Source organism: Odocoileus virginianus, chromosome 7, assembly GCF_023699985.2.
Source record: "Odocoileus virginianus isolate 20LAN1187 ecotype Illinois chromosome 7, Ovbor_1.2, whole genome shotgun sequence".
NCBI classification, from domain to species: Eukaryota; Metazoa; Chordata; class Mammalia; order Artiodactyla; family Cervidae; genus Odocoileus; species Odocoileus virginianus.
The window spans coordinates 19017043-19035751 of NC_069680.1; the positions used below are offsets into that span (position 1 = coordinate 19017043).

The window sequence follows — 18709 nt, forward strand, 5'->3', positions numbered from 1 at the left end:
CACACAAAGGGATTCCCATAAGGATAACAGCTGATCTATCAATAGAAACCCTTCAGGCCAGAAGGGAATGGCAGGACATACTTAACGTAATGAAAGAGAATAACCTACAACCTAGATTACTCTACCCAGCAAGGATCTCATTCAGATATGAAGGAGAACTCAAAAGCTTTACAGACAAGCAAAAGCTGAGAGAACTCAGCACCACCAAACCAACTCTTCAACAAATACTAAAGGATCTTCTCTAGACAGGAAACACAGAAAGGTGGTATAAACGTGAACCCCAAACAACAAAATAAATGGCAACGGGACCATACCTATCAATAATTACCTTAAATGTAAATGGGTTGAATGCCCCAACCAAAAGACAAAGGCTGGCCGAATGGATACAAAAGCAAGACCCCTATATATGCTGCCTACAAGAGACCCACCTCAAAACAAGGGACACACACAGACTAAAAGTGAAGGGATGGAAAAAAATATTCCACGCAAACGGAGACCAAAAGAAAGCAGGAGTTGCAATACTCATATCAGATAAAATAGACTTTCAAATAAAGGCTGTGAAAAGAGACAAAGATGGACGCTACATAATGATCAAAGGATCAATCCAAGAAGAAGATATAACAATTATAAATATATATGCACCCAACATAGGAGCACCGCAATATGTAAGGCAAATGCTAACGAGTATGAAAGAGGAAATTAATAGTAACACAATAATAGTAGGAGACTTTAATACCCCACTCACAACTATGGATAGATCCACTAAACAGAAAATGAACAAGGAAACACAAACTTTAAAGGACACAATGGACCAGCTAGACCTCATTGACATCTATAGGACGTTTCACCCCAAAACAATCAACTTCAACTTTTTCTCAAGTGCACACGGAACCTTCTCCAGAATAGATCACATCCTGGGCCATAAATCTAGTCTTGGTAAATTTTAAAAAATTGAAATCATTCCAGTCATCTTTTCTGAACACAGTGCAGTAAGATTAGATCTCAATTACAGGAAAAAAATTATTAAAAATTCAAACATATGGAGGCTAAACAACACCTTCTGAATAACCAACAAATCATAGAAGAAATCAAAAAAGAAATCAAAATATGTATAGAAATGAATGAAAATGAAAACACAACAACCCAAAACCTATGGGACACTGTAAAAGCAGTGCTAAGGGGAAGATTCATAGCATTACAGGCCTACCTCAAGAAACAAGAAAAAAGTAAAATAAATAACCTAACTCTACACCTAAAGCAACTAGAGAAGGAAGAAATGAAGAACCCCAGGGTTAGTAGAAGGAAAAGAATCTTAAAAATTAGGGCAGAAATAAATGCAAAAGAAACTAAAGAGACCATAGCAAAAATCAACAAAGCTAAAAGCTGTTTTTTTAAAAAAAATAAACAAAATTGACAAACCATTAGCAAGACTCATTAAGAAACAAAGGGAGAAGAACCAAATTAACAAAATTAGAAACGAAAATGGAGAGATCACAACAGACAACACTGAAATACAAAGGATCATAAGAGACTACTACCAGCAGCTCTATGCAATAAAATGGACAACTTGGAAGAAATGGACAAGTTCTTAGAGAAGTATAACTTTCCAAAACTGAACCAGGAAGAAATAGAAGATCTTAACAAACCCATCACAAGCAAGGAAATTGAAACTGTAATCAGAAATCTTCCAGCAAACAAAAGCCCAGGACCAGATGGCTTCACAGCTGAATTCTACCAAAAATTTAGAAAAGAGCTAACACCTGTCTTACTCAAACTCTTCCAGAAAATTGCAGAAGAAGGTAAACTTCCAAACTCATTCTGTGAGGCCACCATCACCCTAATTCCAAAACCAGACAAAGATGCCACAAAAAAAGAAAACTACAGGCCAATATCACTGATGAACATAGATGCAAAAATCCTTAACAAAATTCTAGCAAACAGAATCCAACAACATAATAAAAGATCATACATCATGACCAAGTGGGCTTTATACCAGGGATGCAAGGATTCTTTAATACCCGCAAATCAACCAATGTAATACACCACATTAACAAATTGAAAGATAAAAACCATATGATTATCTCAATAGATGCAGAAAAAGCCTTTGACAAAATTCCATCCATTTATGATTAAAACTCTCCAGAAAGCAGGAATAGAAGAAACATACCTCAACATAATAAAAGCTATATATGACAAACCCACAGCAAGCATCACCCTCAATGGTGAAAAATTGAAAGCACTTACCCTGAAATCAGGAACAAGACAGGGGTGCCCATTCTCACCACTACTATTCAACATAGTTTTGGAAGTGTTGGCCACAGCAATCAGGGCAGAAAAAGAAGTAAAAGGAATCCAGATAGGAAAAGAAGTGAAACTCTCTCTGTTTGCAGATGACATGATCCTCTACATAGAAAACCCTAAAGACTCTACCAGAAAATTACTAGAGGTAATCAATGAATACAGTAAAGTTGCAGGATATAAAATTAACACACAGAAATCCCTTGCATTCCTATACACTAACAATGAGAAAACAGAAAGAGAAATTAAGGAAACGATACCATTCACCATTGCAACAAAAAGAATAAAATACTTAGGAGTATATCTACCTAAAGAAACAAAAGACCTATACATAGAAAACTATAAAACACTGATGAAAGAAATCAAAGAGGACACAAACAGATGGAGAAATATACCGTGTTCATGGATTGGAAGAATCAATATTGTCAAAATGGCTATACTACCCAAAGTAATCTATAGATTCAATGCAATCCCTATCAAACTACCAACGGTATTTTTCACAGAACTAGGACAAATAATTTCACAATTTGTATGGAAATACAAAAAACCTCGAATAGCCAAAGTAACCTTGAGAAAGAAGAATGGAACTGGAGGAATCAACCTGCCTGACTTCAGACTATACTACAAAGCCACAGTCATCAAGACAGTATGGTATTGGCACAAAGACAGAAATATAGATCAATGGAACAGAATAGAAAGCCCAGAGATAAATCCACGAACCTATGGACACCTTATCTTCGACAAAGGAGGCAAGGATATAAAATGGAAAAAAGACAACCTCTTTAACAAGTGGTGCTGGGAAAACTGGTCAACCACCTGTAAAAGAATGAAACTAGAACACTTTCTAACACCATACACAAAAATAAACTCAAAATGGATTAAAGATCTAAATGTAAGACCAGAAACTATCAAACTCCTAGAGGAGAACATAGGCAAAACACTCTCCGACATAAATCACAGCAGGATCCTCTATGACCCACATCCCAGAATACTGGAAATAAAAGCAAAAATAAGCAAATGGGACCTAATGAAACTTAAAAGCTTTTGCACAACAAAGGAAACTATAAGCAAGGTGAAAAGACAGCCCTCAGATTGGGAGAAAATAATAGCAAACGAAGCAACAGACAAAGGATTAATCTCAAAAATATACAAGCAACTCCTCCAGCTCAACTCCAGAAAAATAAATGACCCAATCAAAAAATGGGCCAAAGAACTAAACAGACATTTCTCCAAGGAAGACATACAGATGGCTAAAAAACACATGAAAAGATGCTCAGCATCACTCATTATCAGAGAAATGCAAATCAAAACCACAATGAGGTACCATTACACGCCAGTCAGGATGGCTGCTATCCAAAAGTCTACAAGCAATAAATGCTGGAGAGGGTGTGGAAAAAAGGGAACCCTCTTACACTGTTGGTGGGAATGCAAATTAGTACAGCCACTATGGAAAACAGTGTGAAGATTTCTTAAAAAGCTGGAAATAGAACTGCCATATGACCCAGCAATCCCACTTCTGGGCATACACACCGAGGAAACCAGATCTGAAAGAGACACATGCACCCCAATGTTCATCACAGCACTGTTTATAATAGCCCGGACATGGAGGCAACCCAGATGCCCATCAGCAGACGAATGGATGAGGAAGCTGTGGTACATATACACCATGGAATATTACTCAGCCATTAAAAAGAATTCATTTGAATCAGTTCTAATGAGATGGATGAAACTGGAGCCCATTATACAGAGCAAAGTAAGCCAGAAAGATAAAGACCATTACAGTATACTAACACATATATATGGAATTTAGAAAGATGGTAACGATAACCCTATATGCAAAACAGAAAAAGAGACTCAGATGTATAGAACAGACTTGTGGACTCTGGGAGAAGGCGAGGGTGGGATGTTTCAAGAGAACAGCATCGAAACATGTATATTATCTAGGGTGAAACAGATCACCAGCCCAGGTTGGATGCATGAGACAAGTGCTCGGGCCTGGTGCACTGGGAAGACCCAGAGGGATCGGGTGGAGAGGGAGATGGGAGGGGGGACCGGGATGGGGAATACATGTAAATCCATGGCTAATTCATTTCAATGTATGACAAAAACCACTGCAATAATGTAAAGTAATTAGCCTCCAACTAATAAAAATAAATGGAAAAAAAAATTAAAAAAAAAACAACAAAGTAAATCCCAGATAAATGAACATTTAAAAGTAAAAGAGTAAAACAAAAAAATATTATGAAAACAGAGTGAAATCGTTAATGATGTTAGAGTGCAGATGGTTTTTCTAAACAAGAAAAAACTCCAAAGCCATAAAGGAAAAGATGGATTATGTTGTTGAATAAAATGCAAACTTCTATATGACAAAAAGTAAAATCTATTAAACAAAAATATATAACAACTAGAATGTCTTTGCTAAATATCTGAGAAAGGATCTAAATAGTTTTAACTGTTCAAAGAGGATTTAAACATAAATAAAGAAAAATAACCTTTTAGGAAAATGTGCATACAGCATGAAAATCTCACCCGTTAGACAATGTGCAATTGCCAGAAATGCACAAAAAGATGTTCAAGTGTATAGGTAGTTAAAGAAATGCAAACTAAAATGGCAAAAGTTGGTGCATATGGGAATTTAATGTGCATACCCTTCTGCAGTAGATTTTATTGTTCCCCCTTATTTACCCCGCTGCCGCCCCAAAAGGGTTCCACAGAGCCGCCTTTGTCCGCAGGACACCGTACGGCAGAGAATAGTGCCAAGTCTGATAGCCTGCTTGAAATCTGCCTGGTTCGGCTGTTACATCCATTTCCTCGGCCCCAAGAGTGCCGAACAGGGTCTGTTCCTTAAGCTTGGATCCTGGAATAAAGAAGACTGATAGCTCAGAGCCACATCCAACCTAAAACCATTGCAGTCAAAATACAACATGAATAAGAAACGAGCTTAATTTTTATAAGCCTGTAAGACTTGGAAATCATTTGTTACCACAGTGTAACCTAGAAAAAGCTAATTGACGACATACCTCCCCGTTCTGTTTAGTGATAGATTGACCTGCATTATGGTTCATTTTTGCTCATGAAACATTGAACAAGGTGATCACCTTTTCTAAGTCTTCCTTTCATCACACATGACACATAGGGCTTAATCTGTTTTTGCTATTTTAATTATCATTAATATAAGACAAAGAAGCCAATGTGGACATAATTTGGTGGAAAAATACTTTTTAGTTTTGTGGCTTTTTTCTTAAATACAAAGGTAATTTATATTCATTATTGAAAATTTGAGACCATAAATGAATAATATGTTGGAGCAAAACAAAAACAATGCTAACACCATTGTTAATATTTTGGTGAAGTTCTTTGAATTTTATCTTTTCCCTCATACATTTTAAATGAAACTATATATTCCAAATAGTTTGCTTATCTGTCTTTTCCCACCAACACTATATCATTCTCATTTTCTTTAAATGTTTCATTACAAATTCTCTGTAAACATTTAAATGGCTAGATAATATCTTTAATTCTATACTTTTAGAACTATATCCTTTGGTATTTAGGCTATTTAAATTACTGGCCCAATTTCAAGTTACTAATTTTATATGTGTATTTAAATGTGTATTTTTAAACAGCTATTAATCTTTCCATTTTTTTTCCTAAATAGTTTTAATAGCTTATGATGTTGATAAGCTATTGTGTGTTAGTCGCTCAGTCATATCTGACTCTTTGCGACCCCATGGACTGTAGCCCGCCAGGCTTCTCCATGAAATTCTCCAGGCAAGTATACTGGAGTGGTTGCCAGTTAAGTCACATCTAATTTCTTAACCACATCTAATTTCTTTTACTTTAATGCCCTTTCTGTTGCCCTATGGGAAAAGGGCTTGATGACCAATACCCCTGATAAGTTACAAACATAGAAAATATGCAGTATTTACAATCTTCATTTTTAAACCCAAACTCTCTTTCCTTGACTGAATAATGTAGTTGAGAACTTAGAGTGTTGCAGTGGTGGGTGTGGGGGCATGGGGCCAGGAATGGAAAAACTAAGTGGGGGCATGGGGCCTGGAATGGAAAAACTAAGGCAGCTGGACTTTCTATGAAAAATAGATGGTTGTATTAGAAAGCTATTATCCAATATGAAATCATTGGTTCAAATTGGAACTGAATGTATATGTGCTTCAAGAGGAAAAACAGAATGTATTCCAGGCAGGAGAAATACTGATTGAGACGCGGCACAGTTCTAGCATATATTGAAGAAGGCACATGTTCACACTTGCAACAGGAGGAAACAAAGTCAGCCAGAGAATCCTGGAAAACAGAAATGGCACACAAAAAGCATGATCTGAATGTCGAGCCAGATAAAGTGACACTGACCTGGAGGAATTTGTGTATTGTGGGAAGTAAGAGTTCATTTGAATATTCTCCTTTGAAGGGAAGGAGTATGTGAACAATGGAAGTGCCGAAAAGGAAATAGCATGCTGGCTGGCTCTGAAGGGAAGAAATATTTATCTAGTCATAGTAATATAAATTTGGTTTATTGAGTTTCAATTTTTTTAGAGTCAGTGTACAGATAAGACAGGGGCGATTTAATTTTAGTCGTAGAACAAGGACTGAATATTATCAGTCTTGACAGTATGAATGTAAAATTGCAGTGGACAGATATCAGAGATGGAAGGCAGGCAGAGATTCAGTATCTCTTCAAACTTTGTCTTGCAAAGGCATGGAGACCTGAGTTCCATCCCAGGATTGGGAAGATCCCCTGGAGAAGGGAAAGGCTACCCACTCCAGTATTCTGGCCTGGAGAATTCCATGGACTATACAGTTCATGGGATTGCAAAGAGTCGGACATGACTCTCGGACATTCACTTTGCACAAACAACCATCCAGGAGCAGCAGCAGTAGTTTACATTTTCCTAATACTCCCAGAACTAGATGCAGGCTGCCCGCTCAAAGATGCCAGCCCCAGCCAGCTAGCAACCCTTTCTCAGAGACCTGAATACCAGTACCAATGCCCCCACCTCTTCTGTTTCTCTCACCAGCCCTTCTGCTAGGAGCTGCTCCCTGTAGTTAGTTCCTCCTTTCCTCTTCAGGTCTCCAAAACCTGATTAGTAACAATGTATTCTATTAAACTCTTACAGTTAAAGTAACTAGAGTGGTTTCTGTTTCTTGCCCTGGATGATCCAGGAAATAGGTAGATTAATGACATCCTCATTTATTATTGCAGCAAGTTAATAGATCATGTGTGACTGACGTTGATAAATCAAAACCTAGTAGTGTAAGCACATTATTTATAGAGATATGGAGGTAACCATAAGAACTGCAGACATGTGTTTTAAGTTGTTGCCTCTGGGGAGAGGGTTGGGTGTATGGGTGGGCAGGTGAAAGAACATATTTTTAGCATACACACACTTCTCTGATTAAAAATATGTTTTAATTTCCTCTCATCTATATTTATATCTAATATAAATGTATTTAATTATATTTATATTAAATATAAATTAATAAAGATACAATAAATATAATATATTTAATAATGTATAATAAAATATATTAATTAATAAATATATCTCATATATATTTACTATGGAATCTTATTCTTAGGAAATGAAGCAAAGCAAAATTTCCTAAAACTATGAAGTTAAAAAATAGTGGACTTGAAAATCGAGATTTATTTAATATATTTTGGTAAGAGATAAAAGAAAATCCTCAAATTCAAGTCTTCAAATAGCTCTAACCAGTATTAATAAATAATCATAAATAGAATAAATTATCAATTTTTTGAATTGAATAACAGTAACTGAATAAATCATAATTATAAATTAAGATCATAATTGAATAAGTTAAACTATCACTCTGAAAAACAGTATGAAATAAAGTTTTTAAAACATTTATTTATACAAAACAAAAAAACAGTTGACCTGTTTATCCCGGGCCCACAACCTCTTGCCTCTGGCAGTCCCCGGTCTGTTCTCTGTATTTATGAGCTTGATATATCATCGTTATCTGATTTGTTTCATTTAGCACAATACCCTCGAGGTCCATTCATGTTGTTGCAAATTGCAAGATTTCATTTTGTAATGGCTGAATAATGTTCAAATGTATAAATGTATGTTCTACAGTTTCTATTCACCAGCTGATGGAAACTTAGATGGCTTCTCTCCTTTTGCTATTATAAATAATACTAAAATGAACATGGGTGTGCATGTGTCTTCTGAGGTTCATGTTCTTATTTTCTGCAGATAAATACCTGGAAGTGAACTTGCTGGATCATATGGTAGTTTTGTTTATTTATTTGAGGAGTCTCCATACTACTCTCCATAATGGCTATGGTGGTGATTCAGTCGCTTTGTCGTGTCTGATTCTTGCTACTCCATGGACTATAGCCCACCAAGCTCCTCTGTCCATGGGATTTCCCAGGCAAGAATATTGGAGTGGGTTACCATTTCCTTTTCCAGGGGATCTTCCCAACCCAGGGATCAAACCTGTGTCTCCTGAATTGCAGGCAGATTCTTTACTGCTGAGCCACCAGGGAAACCTATAATGGCTTTACTCATATATATAATATATATATCATATTTATAACATCAATATATAATATTATATAATATATAATATACTCATATATATATCATATATATAGTATCAATATAAATGGCTATACTCATTTATATTCCCACCAACAGTGCATAAAGTTTGCCTTTTCTCCACATGCTGCCAACACTGGTTATTTTTTTTATAACAGCCATTCTGACAGGTCTGAGGTGATATTTCATTGAGGTTTTGATTTGTATTTCCCTGATGATTAAGCTGTGGGCCTGACATATATGACCTTTATTGTGTTGAGGTATGGGCTCCCAGGTGGCACCAGTGGTAAAGAACCTACCTGCCAAAGCAGGAGATGTAAGAGACGCAGGACATGTATGATCTTTTTCATGTATTATTGAATTCTGTTTGCTAAAATTTTGTTGAGAATTTTTGCATTGATGTCAATCAGAAATAATAGCCCCTAAGTTTCTTTTCTTGTGGCATTCTTGTCTAATTTTGGTATTCAGGGTATTACTGGCCTTGTATAATGAATTGGAAGAGTTCTCTTCTCTGCTATTTTTTGGATGAGTTTGAGAAGGACTGCTATTACTTCTTCTTTGAACGTGTGATAGAATTCACCAGTGGAGTCATCTTGTCCTTTTGTTTACTGGGAGCTTTTTGACCACTGATTCAATCTCCTTAGTAATTGATCTGTTCAGATATTCTATTTTATTATGGTTCAGTCTTTGTAGGTTTGTGTCCCTAGAAATTTATCCATTTCTTCTAGGTTGTCCAATTTGTTAGCATATAATTGTTCATAGTAGTTTCTTATGATCCTCTGTATTTCAACAGTGTCAGTACTGGCTTCTCTTTCCGTTCTGATTTATGTTTTTGAGTCCTCTCTTTCTTTCTTGGTGAGTCTGGCTGAAGGCTGGTCAATTTTACCTTTTCAAAGAACCAGCTTTTAGTTTTTGTGTTCATCTATAAATGAAAGTGTAAGATCATAGTGAAAAAATGAATTAGAGTCAATGAATGAAACAAATGATCAAGACCTAGTTTTCCCCAAACCTCTCATTTTAAAGATGAGTAAAGTGAGCTCCAGAAAGAAGAAACAGTTAAAACTGAATGAAACTTTGCTCTCATTTATACTCTCTGAAGGGATTCCTAAGTGGTGCTAGTGATAAATAATCCATCTGCCAATGCAGATAAAAGCCACAGGTTTGATTCCTGGGTGGGGAAGATCCCCTGGAGGAGGGCATGGCATCCCACTCCAGTATTCCTGCCTGGAGAATCCCTTGGACAGAGAAGCCTGACGGGCTACAGTCTGTATGCTCTCAAACAATCAGACACAACTGAAGCAACTTGGCACATAGGCATACACTCTGAAACCTTTTTCAGACTCCTGCTGTGTGCCAGGCATGGCACTAGGCTCTGGAGACACAAAGATACCTTTCATCAAGAGTTATAAGTCTTATAAGAAAAAGAAGGCCCTCAGGGAAGACACAGTATCCAATCTTATGTCTCTGGCCCATTTTAACGAGGACTATCCTCTGTGAGGGTTCATTTAATCTTCATAACCAGGCTGTAAGGTAAGTGGAATTATCTCCATTTTACAGAGAAGGAAACTGAGACTAAAAAAGGTAACATAATTATCCAAAGTCAAGGATGTATCATGTCAGATCTCCTGCACTCTCATCTGTGGTGCTGAAGTCCATATGGTCATGGCCGTGAGATGGAGAAGGGGCGGGAGAGGAAGCGGAAGGGAGAGCATTTTTTTTGAAAAGACTCTCCCTGAGTCACACTTGTTTAAAGACTAATTTCAATAAACCCTCTTAGTGTGAAACATAGCCATTCTCTGGGCCTGGTTCCTATAATACTAACACTCTATCTTTTAGCTGCAGGGGAAGAAGTTTGCTATGAAAGGGTGGGATGCTTTAAAGATGGTCTGCCATGGACTGGGACCTTCTCAAGACAGTTTGCAGGGTTACCCTGGTCTCCAGAAAAGATAAACACTCGCTTTCTGCTCTACACTAGACAGAATCCCAAAGTCCATCAGGTAAGTTAACTCGCTGCCCTCACATACATTTTATTCTAAAATAGAAGATGTTACTCCAAGTACAGAAGCCATAGATAACCTATTCTGGTAGAAACTCTTGAGTTAAAGGGAAACAATTCTTTTTAGTGTTGTGAGCCAGATATTTCTCTCATTATTTGCCCTGTTATTTAAAAACAAAGATTGCTCTGAATACATGTTTCATATGGGATAAATTTGATATTTTGTTCAGTTAATATATTAATTGAGAACCTTCCACATTGTAAGACTGAAGAAGCAACAATACCTATTATGTACTAAATTGAATAAACAAGACAGTGTCTTAAATTTACTAGGAGAAATGAGATATGTAACCAAATAGCTTTGTTGCAGCATGATTTTGGTCTGTGATGTAAGATAACAGATCAAAGACTTTGGGGACAGAGAGAGGAAGGGATTACCTTCCCCTTGGGAGTGGGGATGGGAACCAGGAAAGACTTTTACGAGGGTTTGAGGTGTGTCCTGAAGGAAGGGCAGGGTTTTCAAATGCAAAGACAGGGAAATGGTGTGAATGCGCGCGCGCACACACACACAAAGGAGAGAGACAAGAGGAAGTGCCTCTGATAAATGACCCACTGTTGGGTTAGACAAGGCAGAGAGGAAGTCTTCAAATGTGGAGTGAGTGAGAAACACAGTTTTAGAAACAATTTGTATAATTCCTTCCTGAGGAGATGGGCTATTACCTGGGAGCCATGAGGACCCGCTGTGAGTTTTTAGGAGGCTTTAGGACCTTTATTCTAGCTGCAGTGTACTTTCTGGCTTGGAGCTGGGAGAGCAGGGGTTGGGAGGTGGGGAGAGGGAGGCACTGCCAGCCGGTTTAGTCCTGTGCTGTCTAGTCACTAGCCACTCGTGGCTCTTGAAATAAAGCTAAAAATTCAGTTCTTCAGCTACGCCAACCACATTTCAAGTGCTCAAGAGCCACACATGACCAGTGGCTACTGTGTTGAATGGCACAAATATAGGACATTTCCATCATCACAGAGAGTTCTATTTGACAGCACTGAATAAAGCTCTAGTGCGATTTGGATCAGACACAGGGACTAACCAGAGCCAGAGTAATGAGAGTGAGTACTTTAACAAAAAACTGACATGTTAAACATCATCAGCTGTCCTGAGATTTCACATATGCATGATAGGAAGAAAAATGACCCTCTTGCCTGAAAAATTTAGGGCAAAAGAAAAAGTTCAATTTTTGACAAGTGAAGTTGGTTTAGACTATTGGAGATGTTAGGCGTACAACTTGGCAGGCAGTCTGGAGCTGCAGAAATACATTCAGAATCTTTTACGCAGAGGTGAGAGTTGAAACTCACAGTGCATGAGATCTCAGGGGAGAGAACAAAGCATGATATGAGACCCAGGTGGAGCATCTATATTTAGGGGGCAGGTGGGCAAGGAGCCAGGGAAGGAGCAAAAATCATCTCCAGTCTTTACCTGCATCTATAACCTTGAGGCTTGCTTTCCACCAGACCCGTCACATGCAGGGCAGATCTCACCAGCCAAGACAGCCTTCTTCTAGGCCTTCACACCCTGCAAACATAGCTATCTACTTACCAGACTCACACATACATATGTACACATAACTCTTTACTGAAATATACCATCTGCTCTATAGATTACGGCTCTAGTGAGAACAAAGAAGAAAAGACAAGACTTTAATTTGAGTACAGAGAAACTTATAACGAAAATGTCTTCAAAAGTTTGATTTCTATAACTGTCAAAAAGGAAAGAGAAAAGTATTACCCAGCTGTAGATAGGAAATGAAATTCTAATAGATGGTACAATAGCTTGCAAGCGTTTTGCTAAATTGAATATGCCAGACACTAAAGGACAAATATATGATTCCAGTTATATAACATACCAAGAATAGTCAAATTCATAGAGACAGAAAGTAGAATATCAATAGTTACTAAGGGTTGGGGGAGGGGGCGATGGGAGTTACTGTTTAATGAGTACAGAGTTTCAGTCTGAGATGATGAAAAAGTTCTGGGATGGTGGTATTGCTTGCACAACAATGTGAATGACAGTGCAAGTGAATTTTACTCTTAATGATGGATGAAACAGTAATTTTATGTTATGTGTATATTACTACATTTTTAAAAAATGTAATGCAAATGTTTGGGGGCACCTCTATCCATTTGGGACTTTCAGGGTGAATTTTTCTGCTCAGGACTAACTGTATCCCCTGATGTTGACCCTCAGCCCTCATAGGACTTGCTGATCCGTTATCCTTCTGGACAGAGACATGCACTAGAACTTTGTAGAGCACAGGCAGTAAGACAGAAGGTGATGAAGACCAGTCTTCAGGCAAGGCTGAGCCCAATGGGCAGTAAAGAGAACATCAGAAACCGAATACTTTCCTAAGAAAAGGGCCATAAAAACAGTGCTTTCCACATCTTTCCCACTCCCTTCCATTTGGAAAGAATCATGTGTGAGAACACAGATCTGTACCCGAATTTTGCAATAGATAGACACCTGAGGGTTTGTTGTTAATGTGGTTTTTAATAACAGCTAGGTTGTACACTGAGTCATGGTGTGATGCTAAAAGCAAGGATCATCACAGATTTGACTCATATGCTATACTGTATAAATTTGATTACCTTTGTTTATGAGAAAGAAGTAAATCATGCAGTAGCTTAGCAATTGAGACTTAGCAATTGGGGAATTACCAAATAAGGAACTAGTAATCAAGGCTTAGCAATTGGTGAATTGTCAAGGATCAATTTGTTGATGTAAATGGTCTTCTGAGGTGTAGGTCTCAGCTACCTTCCTGGAAGAATAAAACCAACATTTTTTTCCCATCAATCTGTGACTTCTTTTTTTTCTTTCTTTCTTTCTTTTTTTATTTTTTAAATCATGAGAGTATAGTATCCGTGACTTCTTAACCTTAAGTGACTCATTGCCATTGCTAGTCGTGATGCATAGTTGTGTAATTACAGTGGTTCCTGTGCCTGCAGCTTTTGTCAAGGCTAGAACATGCCTAACTGGTGGTGACTGTTTTTTCCTCACTTATAGGATGGGTTGATTCTATGTCAGTTAGGCTCCATGACCACTCAAAAATAAGAATGTTGAGAGGAAACACCCCAGCACCCAGCTAGACATCAATACTCTACTCTCATCTCTAGATAACCTGTTCTGTCCTGACACCCTTTTCAGTTTCTGTCCTTGTGGGATCCAAGTTGTCTGCTTTTGATTCCATGATGTTGTTTGGGAGTTTCCCATTCCCTAAGTTAGTGTGTCATTTCAGAGTGGTGTGCTAGATTGAATGCACAGTGAACAAAGTTGTTTTGTTGCCTTTTCCTACGTTAATAAATCCTTAGTGGCTTTTGTGACAACAAAGAATGCTTGGATACCATAATACTTGTCAGATTGCCATTCTGAGGCCTGTTCCATGACAGTGGAAAACTATACGTACTTTTTCTACTAAATGACGTTTCCTAAATAGGTTTTTTTTTTTGTGTGTAGAAACAGGAATACAGTAGGTGTTTAAGGGGCTCCAGCCAGAGTTGGAATGGGCATTGAGTTCTTTTAAATACATAGATATACAAACATCTTTGCACTTGGATTTGATTATTTAACAGAGAGGTGCTTGCTGAAAAGCCCCAATACAATAGATTTTATTATCTACATCACAAATTCTTCAGCTGGTATGCAACCCATCAGGAGAAAGCACTATGATCAGATCACAACTTGAAAGCCCAGTGGTGAAGTGCACGGCTTTAGAGAGAGACCATGTGGGTTTGAATCCTTCTCAAGGATTCATCAGCTTCAGTACTTTTGGACAAGTGACTTCCTTTCTCATTACACCCCTTCCTAACCTGTAAAGTTCGTACCTATGTCACAGCATTGAGAAGGCCAAATGAGCTACTCTATAGAGTACCCACAGGGCTTCCCTGGTGGCTCAGAGGGTAAAAAATCTGCCTGCAGTGCAAGAGACCTGGGTTAGATTCCTGGGTCAGGAAGATCCCCTGAAGAAGGGAATGGCTCTCCACTCCAGTATTCTTGCCTGGAGGATCCCATGGACAGAGGAGCCTGGTGAGCTTCAGTCCATGGGGTTTCTTAAGAGTCGGAAACGACTGAGTAACTAACGCTTTCACTCTTTCACAGAGTACCTATAACTAGATAGATACGAGTTTTATCTGTATTATAATTATTGCCATTTGTAAGCCAGCTTGGGATTCTCTTAATTGTTTGTTCACAGTCTTGGAGAAACTTTAGTAGGTCGTATGATTAATCGTATATACCGTTAAACACAGGTAGCTAGTAATCAGCCATTCATTTCAGTTTCATGAGTATCTAAATTTGCTGCTTTTTAGTTTAAGATTACCATTGTCAAACTTGCTATTTGCTGATTTGACCTTTTATTTTTCTCTACTTAATTGCTTATACTTTTGACTTATAATTTTTCTCTTAATAACAAAATCACTTAAATTAATAGTATTCTAAAGCCTTCAAGAGTTTTGTCATAAAAACCATCTAACAAAGTACAAGAAATACAAAACAATATTTAACACCATCACATAAAATATCTTAAATAGCTGTTGTATTTCATGTGATAAGGATCTAACCTCTACTCGTTGTTCATAAAGTGTGATGGACAATCTTATCTTGTCCAACCTTTGGAATAGGCATCTAAGCCTTGGATAAGGTAATTCTCACGAGTTACGCTGACAGCTGAAAAATTCTGTACAAAAGTAAGGCTTACTGAAATTCTAACAAGCATTACCTTGAAACCAAACATTTTGATTTCTTTTCCATATGATAAAATTTGTATGTTGCATTTTGTAATGCATTAATAATTCCTTGGTACTTTTGCAATATGTAGCAGTAACTATTTCTTTGATAAAAATGTATTAAAGATGGTTGTTAAAGTCAAACTTAGAGGAAAACTTTTTAGCAAATTTAGAATATTTCTACTAAATGTTAAATAATTTTCAATTATTTTACCTTAATTTCTTTTCACCTGAAACAGGAAGTCAGTGCAGTTAATTATTTAACTATCCAAGCCTCACACTTCGCAACAGAGAAGATCACACGTATCAACATACCTGGATGGAAATCAGACGGCAAATGGCAGCAAGACATGTGCAATGTATGATGTGAATAATCTCTTCTTTATAGTGTATTAAAGCTTTATGTTTAATGTGAATGTACTTTGCAAGGTACTAACGTGTATTCATGGAAATTCTCCATTCAGTTATTCACATTAACCATATTCCAAGACCCAAATGAATTACCCATTTCCCATTTATTTTCACTGGCTATGAATTGCACAGATTATGATAGAAGACTTTTATAATTATTCTTAGTAAATTCTCATCTTTGACAAAAGATTGAATGGTATGACAAATTTCTCGTTTAATTTAAGGAAAACATTTCCAAGTTCACTCCAGGAAATTAATTTTCCTCTCTTCTACTCAAGATTAATAGACTGCTAACATAGTAAGCAATTAATTATTTACAAGCCATATAGTGTGGTAGAGTCAGGCTGTCTGGAATATTATGGTTCTATTGACTAGCTCTGTGGTCATGGGCAAGTTAATTAACCTATATTTGCCTAGGTTTGCTTATCTTTAAGTGAATATCAAATAAGTTAATATATGTACAAGTGTTAGGACAGGGCCAAGCACATGGTAGGTCCCCAATACTTGCAGATGTTATTTCTTGTTGTAGAATCAGTTGTTTGGGCACTCTGGTTTCCTTTAATTCTTATTTTTAATACTTACAATAAATCTTTTTAGGTACTGCTAAAAGTAGAAGATGTGAACTGCATTAATTTAGACTGGATTAACGGCTCACTGCAATATATCCACGCTGTAAACAATCTCCGCGTCGTTGGTGCTGAGGTGGCTTATTTTATTGATGTTCTTGTGGTAAGAACAGTTGATTTCTTTTACATTACATTGAGCCAGCTTTGTATCATAACACCAAGAATTTGGGGGCAATTCTATATACTTTTTTATTAGTTTACATAAGGACCGAACATGTGAAATAATCAGCGTTGGTGTATGGTAGCCAAAAAGGGAATGTTAGGTTCCTTCTGGTGAAAGTGCATGTAGTTCTAGAAGTCGCCACTTGGTGGCAGTGTGTCTTCACCGGCTCCTCACCAAACCATCCCCGCCCCTCAGGGTCGCCGCCTTGGTTGGCCTGGAGGACCATCTCGGCTCCTTTTAGCACAAGGTAAACCTATGCTTAACGATAGAGAAGAAATTGTTTCTGCGTTATGGGCGCTATCTGTGCAGAATGTGAAGTGCGTTTTCCCCACAGAAACTGGGTTCTATGGCAGTGAAATAGGTCCCTCGGCCAGTCCAGGCACAACTCTTGAACCTACACATTTTCAAAGAGAATAAAATAGGCTTTGCTATTTATGAGGGCTATACTCTGAGACATTTATAAATCTCCAAATGCCCCACCATAATAGAAAGTAGTTTCCCAGCATGCAATGCGGTGAAGTAAAAAAATCTAAAGGTTTATGACCCTTTCAGATTCTTAAGATTTCACTCCTTACAGTCAACAAATATTTCACTCCGCACTTGCTGTGGGCCGGGCTCCGTTCTAGGCACTGGAGGGACACGGTGAGCGAGACAGCGTTTCTGCCCTGACGGAGTGTGGGGAGAGGACTGTGGGAAAATACAAGGCAACGGGAAGGGGACCGGCAGGCGCTGCAGCTCACTTTGAGGGTCGGTCAGGAGAGCGGGCCCAACACTGAGCCCAGTTAGGACTCAGGCCGGAGCAGAGGCAGGGAGCCGGACACTCACGGCTGCCCTCCCTCTCCATCCACTCTTCCCGCTCCTGAGGGGAGGCTAGACTGCAAGGAGGAACTTCGAGTGTGTCTTTGTCCACAAAGGATGGAAACGGATTCACCGCCTCTTCAGAGAAAATCCAGGTCCAACTAAGCTTTCGTGAATTTCTTCCTTGATCTTGGGTCCTCAACTATGGGCTCGTAAAGGCGCATAAAAAAAGTCGGAGGAGATTTTGCTGAACTGAAGGGGAACGTGTTGGCTGACTTAAATGTTCAGTGAATCGTTTGCCCCCCCCCCGCCCCGGGCGTGAGCTGCCTTTAGCCCGTGTGGGGGTGTGCGGGATGGTTTGGGCCTCAGGAAGGATGAACATGGACTGGAAGCTACAGAAGGGTCACTGGGCTGGTTTCCTTCCTGTTCCCAAGAACTGCGAGGCCCTTTAGCACAGGGAGAAAGCGCCGACAGAAGGTATTCCTCTGGCCCACCTGATGCTCTCTCCCTCAGCTAGATAAGGATGTAGGTGGACATAGGGTTGCTTCGTCATTTTACCAGTCTTCCCATCCTGGGGGGGAGAGGGAGAAACATGTCAGCTCCTTTTTCATTTTAAGCCAGATTCAGGCATTCCACCTGCTTTAAAAAAAAAATAATAATGCTTGTTCTGTTTTCCTTTTAAAATATCCTCTCAGAAAAAGTTTGGATATTCCGCTTCTAAAGTGCACTTGATTGGCCACAGCTTGGGAGCTCATCTGGCTGGGGAAGCTGGGTCAAGGACGCCAGGCCTGGGAAGGATAACTGGTAAGCCTGCCCTGCAGATGGTCCTTGGGTTTGTTTACGTATTTGTTTGTGTACAAAGTATCAAATATCTGAACACCAAGGAGGTCACAGAAGCAAATGGAAGACAAGAGAAAATGTGACCTTCCCTAAACTAAAACATAAAATGCTTCCAAAGGGTGAGTGTGTGAATCCATTTTCAAGAGTGTTCACCGAGCATTATCTGTGGTGACAGAGGAATGGGACCTGTGATCATTCACCTGTTGGGGATGGTCGACTGAAGGATGACACA

General features: G+C 38.4%; 1 protein-coding gene across 1 annotated transcript in view; it reads left to right on the forward strand.

The window, feature by feature from the left end:
• The first annotated feature begins 6613 nt into the window (after window positions 1–6613).
• PNLIPRP3 (pancreatic lipase related protein 3) overlaps window positions 6614–18709 on the forward strand; it is a 32547-nt gene continuing 20451 nt past the window's right edge. Inside the window, exons 1-5 of the mRNA XM_070469876.1 lie at window positions 6614–6692; window positions 10713–10873; window positions 15879–15998; window positions 16648–16779; window positions 18333–18441. Coding sequence (XP_070325977.1) covers window positions 6614–6692; window positions 10713–10873; window positions 15879–15998; window positions 16648–16779; window positions 18333–18441 — 601 coding nt within the window. The remainder of the gene's footprint in view (window positions 6693–10712; window positions 10874–15878; window positions 15999–16647; window positions 16780–18332; window positions 18442–18709) is intronic.